Here is a 9,503-nt window from a genome sequence, read left to right as displayed (position 1 = left end):
AACTGATTGGTTGACGACACACACTCCTCTGTCTGTCTGTCTATCTCTCTTTCAGGGAATAACTTCAAGCTGCCGATGGCAAACGCTGAATGGTAAGTCAAGTTGAACACAAACAGTTTAATTTCCCCTCCGCAACAACGATCAGCCATTAGATCTTGCGGTTTACAAAGCAAAAGTAATGACAATCATACTGTGAAGCTTTAAAGTCGACATGAAACAACAATCAGCAAATCGTTCATTAATGTGACGTATCGCAGAGTGGAACAGGACACTTTATTAAATCATTATTAGCTATTATTGCATTTTTATTAATTAATTTATTTATGATAGTTTAAAAATAATGATTAAATGGTTATTTGACTTGATAAACATCGTCTTTATGTGACGTCAGTTTAATAGTTGTTTCAGATATTTTGCAATAGTTTTAAATTTTCATAATTAGAAACAAGAATGTGTATAAAAAGTAGTTTGATAAAGTTTCAAAATTTTCATTTTTAATGAACGTTTTTTGTTGGTTATGCAAATGTTAAGGGAACATTCAGTTTATACTTTTGTAAACATTACGGGTAAGTTACTTTTGAATGTTCTCTGAACATTCTAAAACAAGTAGCAGCATTTAAAAAAAATGTTACCGCAACATCCAACCTTGAACGAACGTTCTCTTAATGTTACTAGAAGAACGTTCATTTAAAATTCTGAATGTTGCATTTTAGTGTTTAAAAAATGCTAGATTAATGTCCAACTACAGTGTTTATCAACGATGTATAAATAATGCTTTTACACAAATATTTTTAGAGACCAGAGAACCTCAAACAAACATTCTATTAACGTTACAAGAATGAACATTCTGTTAGAGTTTGTTAATAACTTTAAGGAAAAAATTGCCAGAAAATTCCGCAAACATTCCCTGTTAGCTGTGTCTCATGTTGACTGTAAAGCACCCATCGCTGTCATCCCGGTTTAAATAAGTTACAGTAAATTAATTGAGCCGTTCCAACCGTCTGAAATCAACCACTACAAATCAATATTTGTTCATTAGTAGATCTACACGACAGGCCAAGGTGACTCAAGTAGTACAGTATAAATGGCATCGTAACAAATGCGTTTAAAAGCATAGCCAAAATGTACGAATTTACAGTTTTTTCACATTTGCTGAAAAAGAGTAAGTGCTTTTCAACAGGCAAACACCGATATTTTTGGCAAGGGTACAAACGGATCGAACACGCATCTGCAGGCGAAGCTCCGCTCAGTGTTGATCGTGAAATGGATTTGGTTGTGTGTACAAAACGCCTAACCTGAATACGGAGAATGAAGCACGTGTTTTTCTGTGCGACGTACCACGGAAAACTCAGCTGTAACGGAAGAACAACACAAAAGAAAAGCAAATGGACCAAAAAAAGCACAACAATACGAGTGGAGTACCATCTGTGTGGCCTAACAGTATACTGTACAAAGTTCAGGACATTCTCTCAGAATGGGATGTTTGTCTTTGCTCTGCGCTGAAAATAGAGCAGCTTCTTCTAGTTTTCAGATGGATTGTAAGTGGCTTGGCTCCGCCCATCTGCCTGTCAATCAGGGTTAGGACACGCCCACTAGTGGCCATTGGTGTGCTCCTCTGAAGATCCTGCGTTGTGGATCCAGTCTGCGACGATCAAAGCCATGCTGCTGAACATCACGATGATTCCCATGATGAGGAACAAAGTCGCCTGAGAAGAAGGAGAGTGTGATGAGACACACTGAGTGTGGTCAAGAACACATTTGTTTGGTCAGATCATGTCTTACCCCAATCTTCTGGATAGACTTCATGGACTCCTTCTTCACCAGTTTGATGTAGAAAGCCGAGGGAAGGATGAAAATCAACATCGCAGCAGCGGATGCACCTGCAGAGACAAAAAAACATTAAAAAAGAATTTGAATTAAAATAAAAATTAACTGAAATACATTTTGTATGTAATTAAAAACTTTAATATAATAAAAAAGTAAGCTTATTTTATTTCAACTTATTTACTAGGCACATTTCTAATTTATTACTACTAAAATAACTAAAACCCGAAATAATAATAAATAAAACTATAAAGACATTAATAAATGAAATGAAATTTAAAAGCTATTAGAAAATCTTGAATCTACAAAAATAATTTTATTTCACGTGGTTAACAAGGTAAAATTTAGATAACATTTGTTTACTAAAAAAGTATATGGATGTTTTTTTAAAAAGATAAAAACTAATAGAAATTACTAAATTTTTACTGAAATTAAAATAAAATCAGAAGATATAAAAATAAAATAATTAATAAAATCTATAATAGTATATTAATGATGCTAATTATTATTGTTTAAAAATACATTTAGAATATTGAAATATAAAATTACTACAATATAAAACATGATATCACAATAACACTGCCAGTGCCACACACAAGTGATGACATCACTTCCTGTGCAACACCTACCGATGAATCCGAAAATGTCTCTGATGGTGGGAACGAAGATGACGAGAATGTTGACGCAGATGAGCAGAACGACGGTGATCAAGATGTGACGCGGCCAGCTGAAGTCTTTAGAGGCGCAGAGCAGATGGTTGACTGAGTTGCGGATCTGAAACGTTAAAAAGCGATTGGTCAACACTCCTGCAAGCAACGTCTGCGTATGTTTCCAGGCCAGTAAATGTGCTGGAATACTCACTGGGAAGAGAACCACGGGCACCGTCAGCGTCACGGCGGTCAGGACGGCAAAACGCACGATCAGAAGCACCATATCAAAGCTGTAGACCTTGGAGTAAGTGTGCAGGAGCTCGGGTTCAACGGCCTCTGCAGAATAAAAAAAAATCTTTAGTTTAGACTTACTATAGAATTGAAGTGTTAGTTCAGACCATTGAGATAATATCCCAGCTAATAAATCATTTGTCCAAGTTATCTGGTCTTAATAATGTTTACAGAACGTTTTTTTTTCTCATTCGTCTCACATTTTTTAAATGTTAAAGGTCGTTTTAGAATGTTCAGAGAACATTTAAAAATAACATTCATATAATTGTTTTCAAAACGTTCAAATGGAATGTTCCATTAACTCTTGCATTATCAAGGATAAAAAATTATGTTTTTGAACATTCAGAAATAACATTTTCTTAACTTAAAATTAATTGTTTATAGGTTTTTTTTTTTTTTTTTTATAAATATTTGAATTAGTTTTGATTTTAAAATATTTTTTTTTCTTCATTTTCTTTTTCCAAGACTTTTTGGTACTTATTTTGATCATTCAATAACTAAATCAATAAAATAAAAAATTAATTAACCAAATAAAAATGTGAAATTTAGCCCTTTCTACATTTGAATAAAAATCTTTCTTTTTTTTTCTAATTAAATTCTATTATTATTTTCATTCAATGTGTTTTTTTTTTAAGTAGCAAACATGTTTTTTTAAGGTTTAGATTTAGTTGCCATCCTCTGAATGATGAAAAACACTTTACATTTTATTGTCAACAAATTTGCTGTAACTTTGTTCTGCACGGTTTGTTCAAACAAACCATCCCACAAAAATTGCATAATGTTTCTTGCTTTCAGGTAAATGTAAAAACATCAAACACAGTGTTCTATTCCTGCTGAGGCAAGCAGTTGAACGTCTCTGACTCTCTCTCAAAACTTGCGAAACCGACCAGAGCCATGGAGAGATTCGACAAATCCGGTGTGCTCTAACAGACACACCTCAGTTTAAAACAAACACTGCCTCACTATAGATTTCAACCTGGCATTGGACTTTAAAATGTGTCGTAATGCGTTTGGAAGAGGTTCGGGCTCTGATGAGGCCTTGTGTCTGTTTTGCTCACCGTTGAAGGTCAGGTATCCAAACAGAGCAGCCAACAGATACATGACAAACATTCCCAGGAATGAGACATTTGCAACGCTCTGCATCTTCCTTCTGGAACGACTGCAGATAGAAAGTTAGAGAAAGAGTTAGTAAGTTTGTATAGCGAGGTTGAACTCACAAAATGAGTTTCATATCGAAGCATTAAAGTGGCACTCACTCTTTGAGCTCCGCGTACATGGGCAGAATCGCCGGGTGGCACACAAACGCAAAGGTCAGGATGGGCACTGCATACACAGTCTAATATAAAACAATAGAAAGTTAGATCACCGCACACTTTCACTCAAATGCAAATACCTGAATGCTAATTTCCGCCTCGTACCTGTGAGTTGAAGACGAAGTACTTGGGTTTGCAGCACTCTTCATCAGTAGTGTTGACCTGCGGCTGAGAGACGTTCACTGTGATGTTAATGAAGTTCTCTGGTAACGGACAGGGGATCTGGAACTTCTTGTAGATCACCTGAAGAACAAAAGCAGGAGGTATCGTCTCATCAGACTAACAATAGCAGCTGGAATGACACTCTCGCTTTCATTTGCGTATTTAATTTTATGTAAAAAAAAAAGAAAAAGAGCAATTTAAGGCAAATATCTCGGTACTCACCACAATCAGGAAGAACACCATGCACAACAAGGAGAAACCACTCGTGTATCCCAGATAACCTGAAACAAAAACACAAACCATGAGGATAAAACACTTCAAAATACAAGTCACCCACTTATATTTTACATTTTTCTAAAATTTTGTTATATTTATATATTATTTTATTACTTTTATAGACAATTCAACAAATTTTATAATAATAATAATAATAGTAATTATTATTTTATTCATAATTTTCACAAATAAAATCATTAATAAAAATAATTGTTTCTATTATTCTATTACTATCTGTCATGGTTTTCTTTTATTTATCATTTGAATAGTAATAATAATATAAAAATAATAATATTTGCTTTGAATATTTAATTAAAAATTAGTTTTTTATCAGCATAAAAACTGCCACGTTTCATCATTTTATTATATGAATTTGTATAATAATTTTATCTTATAACAAAAATAATTGTTAATTCTAATACTACTTTTATGTATAATTTTATTAATAATTTAATAATCTATTATCTGAAAGCTGTTGCCTGAGCATCATATATTACATAAATATTTTTTCTAAACAATTCTATTTTTACATTTTTTTATTCTATTTTTTAAATAATTTTATTTATTATTCTAAATTGTTTTTATAAAAAAACAAATCATATATTACAGAATTTTATGCTTGTACAGAGAATGGGCTAAATTTTCTGTGTGTAAAATATACTTTTATTACTTATTTTGGGGTATACTTTTATTAATTTGCCCTTCATTTGGGAACACTTACCCAGGTTTTTAAGCAGCGAGAGCGGCAGTATGACGGCCACAGTGACAATCAGCACCAGATAATCTCCGTTAGTGTACCACGAGCTGGAAAAAACACCAACACCACAGACATCAATTTCAGCATGCTGAGGAAATAACACATAGCAGTTCTGCAACATCCTGTTTCACAAACACAAACTCTATAGAGCGCATTTCAGTTTTGTGGCTTTGTGTGCCTTGGGGCTCCATGTAGCGCCCTGAATCTTGGATGTCAGTGTTTACTGCACACAAAGCTCTCAGTCGACATCTTTGAACAGACGTTCAGATCCCCCCCCCGAACGGACAGCTGTACAATGAAGCGCTCACACTGTTCTACACAGAGATGAAAAACATTCCAGTACAACAACAACAGCACCGACCCGTGCTGTCTAGTCTTTGCACAGCTCTGAACATCATCTAAGAGCCAGACGTGACGGCGATCAATAAAATCTTACTTGTCGTTAGAGTCCAAGAAGGCCTTAATGACGATGGGCATCTCGTACTTCACGATGTAGAGGTAGCTTGCCATAGCTGGGATTGAAAGAGAGTTTTAAAACACTTTAGTGCCTTAAACCAAAACAAAATATCACTTACTATCTGCACATTTCCAGGTAACAAGCTTAGGTTATAAAAAGGTTGCGAGAACATTGTTTTGAAATGTTGAAATGTGTAGTTTTCTTGTCATGATTATAAGTTACATTATTTAAAGTTTACAAAAACGTCTCTTGCAACATTCTATTTTTTTCCCATTCACCCGAAACATATGATCATTTGAACATTTATTTTTAATGCTCTAATAATATTTAGAACATTAACCCTAACCCTTAAAGAACATTTTGTCCTCACATTTATAAAAAACTGCTCAAACTCATAAACTCATACCTCCAAAGTTCTGCATGGTGATAGAGCAGGACGCTGCCAGTTTTCCGGGGATCCCGAAGGCCTTGTACCCCAGCTGTTCGTACACCAGAGAACCTGGACGGAGGGGGGAGAGCATTAAAACATACTTATCACGGTTAAAAATAGAAATATAGTTGCACAGAAAGCAGCTAACCTCCTTCGTTGGCCGTTTTGAGCAGCAAATGGACTGAGTAGAGAGAGAAAATAGCCACGGCCACCAGCAGGATCCTGCAGAAACGAACAATACACAAGCTGAATTATTAAAATCGCTCTCAAACTCACGCCTGGCCTGCCTTGCAATGCTCTCTTTAACCATTTATAAAAAAAAAAAAACAGTTTCATATGAAAAACTGTGCTTTCATTAGAGATTACAATAGACAAACTGTGCACAGAAAACCCAGGAATATGCATTAAGAAAAACAGAAAGCTCGTATTGACTTTCAGTGTTAGAATGTAATGAGTCACGTTATAAACAAAGCACACAAACACAGATTTGTTCATAATAGAGGGAGGTGACTATAGATTAGACCTGATTACATTCTCACACACTCATTCATTCCCGTCTGGAGCTCTCTTGTTCCCGTTATAACCTGCCTGACCTTCAGTAGATTTCCACTTCACATGCCTGGAGCTGACGGTCACATCTTTGCTATTTAACCCATTGCTCAACCAAACAGTAAAGGTTTTCCTTAATGCACTTAATGACTCAAATTCTGTGTCTAAAGTCATTAGGATTTTACTGTGCACATCCCATTTCAGTTGCATAAGAAGTCATTCTTTGATGGATTCCTGGCATCCGCTTAGCACTTGAACACCTTTACATAACCGGCAGAAACTCCTCTATCACCAGATTAACACGTACGGCTTTGTTTGTAAACACTTAGTAGAAGCACGACTTGCATTTACTTCCTTCACCAGAGCCGAACGACCGACTCAGATCAGCTGCACCAGATTCACACTAAACTGTTTTTGGCCGTACGGAAATAAAGAAGCACCTCGATAGTCGATACTCACACAAACATGGCGATGCCGGTGTTGGCCATGGCATAAGCAAGTCCAAGGATTCCACTTCCCATGATGGCATTACCCAAGTTAAACACAGATATCCCAAACGACGCCGAACCAGGGCTCTAAAAAACAGGAACAATGAGATTTCGGAGTGTAAAACCGCAGTATCTATTGAAACCTTTTAGACCAGATCAACCACTTACATATTCAGCTTCAAATTTCTTTTTTCCTAATTGATGATCCGTGAGAAAGTTCTGGCTTTCTGCGTCCACGTCTATATACGGCATTCTGTAACCACATCATCAGTGTATTAGATCAACATAAGAGAAGATTTATTAAATAATAGTGACACGTCTAGGTCAAGCGAAGCACTTTTTACCCATTTTTTATGGAGGGACAGTCCGGACAACTTGTGTACTCAGTGCTGTTGGAACTGCAGCTGTCTACGTCTGGAGCAATGTTTAAAAGAGTCATCTTTGTTTTCGCATGGGCTTTGGTCATTCTGTTATGTAAAACAAGTTTATTAGTTTAATATCAAGAGTTGCAAGAATTTGACCTCAAATTAGCTAAATAATATTATTACTGAAACATTTAAACACACATTGTCATTGTAGTCTAATTATGATTTGGTTTGTTCTTGTTTCAAAACCAGAAATAACCAATTTGACAGTCGATAGAAGGACCGTCAAATGTGTGCTCCTCATCGTTTTAAAATAATCCATGTTCACACATTGCTCAGGCATAGGTTTAAAAAATATTTTTTATATTCATATTTATATAAACACTTTGCACGCTAAGTCTAGTAGTTAAATATTGACTCATCTTTTTATTTGCATGGGTTTTGTTTATTCTGTAATGTAAAATAATTACATAAATACCACGTATTATGCAAGGATTTAGGTTTTGCTTAACCATTGTGGTGAAAATACACACCCATGAGGCTTTAATTTGGTGTTTTGTGAAAGAAATCCACAGGTAATTGGTTACTGTGAAGCTCTTCAAGCGAGAAATATAATATAGTCTATAGATTTGCACGTATATTACCTCAAATATGCTATGCAAACATTTGCTTGTCGTTTCATAAATTAGATATTGTAAAGCAATCTCCATAATGGTTATTTGACAGTCGATCGCGTTTCTCCAGAAATCTTCGAAGCATCGTCAATGCGCGTCTCCGCGGCCGAGGGCATCAGGTCACGTGACTCACCAAGCCCTGAGTGAGTGGAAAATTACAAACCGGCACCGACAACAGATATGCACGCGGATGCAGCCGCCGCATCGTCATCAAGTATTAATTCTCATCAGTTTACTCTGTATTGATACATTGGGAACCAAATGACTGAACATAACTAACGTGTATTTTTGCTGGGTGACTCGTTTAACGTATTTAATTCGTTTCTGATGCCATTTTAGACCGTGGCAAGGAAACTTAAGTATTAAATTTCCGTTTAAACTCCCAAACCACATGAATAATTGAATAACATTAAATAATAATGATAATGTATTGATAGAATGAAGGTAAAATGCAGACGTTCCCGCTTTTATCAACAACAACCGGGAAAATCAAACAACGCCAATAAGACCCTTTAAATTAATGTAACCTAATTTAATACATCCAGCTTTTGACAGCGTTTTCTAAAATATTAATATTTAAGATAATTAGAGATACGCAATTATGAGCGTGTTTGATTAATGAATGCATCCTTTTGAACGGATGTGTGGAAATAAGATGATGAAACACGAATCAGTCACGGCGAGGAACAAGACAAGACCAAAAATGAACAAAGAAATATGAAATAAACGACAACAACAGTGAAGTCAAACTGGAATGAGATCTTACCTCAATAATAATAATTAAAGACAAATCCGTTTCTTCAGCTCCGCTGTAAATGGAAAAAAACTGACCAAACCCTCCAAGTCGTGAAGATTGTTGCACTACAAAACCGATAACGATTGATCCTTCGAAAATGTACCGTGGTAGACAATAAATAAATAAATATAATAAGATTACTGGAGTACAAATAGAAACACTAATAAATTATAGACCCTACAAACTGTAACAATAATAGTAATGTTGAAGCTGAGCGGAGTTGTCCTGTGGGCGCGTCCGGCATCACAGTCGTGTTCTGATGCTTCTGAGATCGGTTTATATTCATCAGCCGGGTGGAGCCTGTGACGTCACTGTATACAAACAGACCTGACCCAGACGAGAGACGTTCCCAGCCTCATATCACAGCTGTGTCTCCTAGACACTGAGAGCAAATGGAAACTTTTTCCTGAGAGTAATCTGAATTACAGCCACGGTGATCTCATGTCTCATCAAGTTCTCAAAAATAAAGAT

At 35.7% G+C, this 9,503-nt stretch overlaps 1 protein-coding gene across 1 annotated transcript; it reads right to left on the bottom strand.

Moving 5' to 3' along the window:
- Positions 1-522: 522 nt before the first annotated feature.
- LOC132105456 (sodium-coupled neutral amino acid symporter 2-like) lies at positions 523-9,294 on the bottom strand. Its single transcript, XM_059510576.1, has 16 exons — positions 9,003-9,294; positions 7,542-7,664; positions 7,366-7,450; positions 7,169-7,284; positions 6,309-6,382; positions 6,137-6,229; positions 5,710-5,785; positions 5,238-5,320; positions 4,463-4,521; positions 4,184-4,321; positions 4,022-4,101; positions 3,824-3,924; positions 2,686-2,810; positions 2,454-2,598; positions 1,783-1,880; positions 523-1,706 (listed from the first exon to the last, which is right to left on the bottom strand). The coding sequence occupies exons 2-16, from the start codon at positions 7,661-7,663 to the stop codon at positions 1,593-1,595; spliced, it is 1,509 nt and encodes a 502-aa protein (XP_059366559.1). The 5' UTR covers position 7,664; positions 9,003-9,294; the 3' UTR covers positions 523-1,592.
- Between the last annotated feature and the right edge of the window lie 209 nt (positions 9,295-9,503).

This window comes from Carassius carassius, chromosome 26 (assembly GCF_963082965.1).
Source record: "Carassius carassius chromosome 26, fCarCar2.1, whole genome shotgun sequence".
NCBI classification, from domain to species: domain Eukaryota; kingdom Metazoa; phylum Chordata; class Actinopteri; order Cypriniformes; family Cyprinidae; genus Carassius; species Carassius carassius.
Note: the sequence above shows the minus strand (reverse complement) of the source record. Positions and strands in the feature narration are given on the sequence as shown.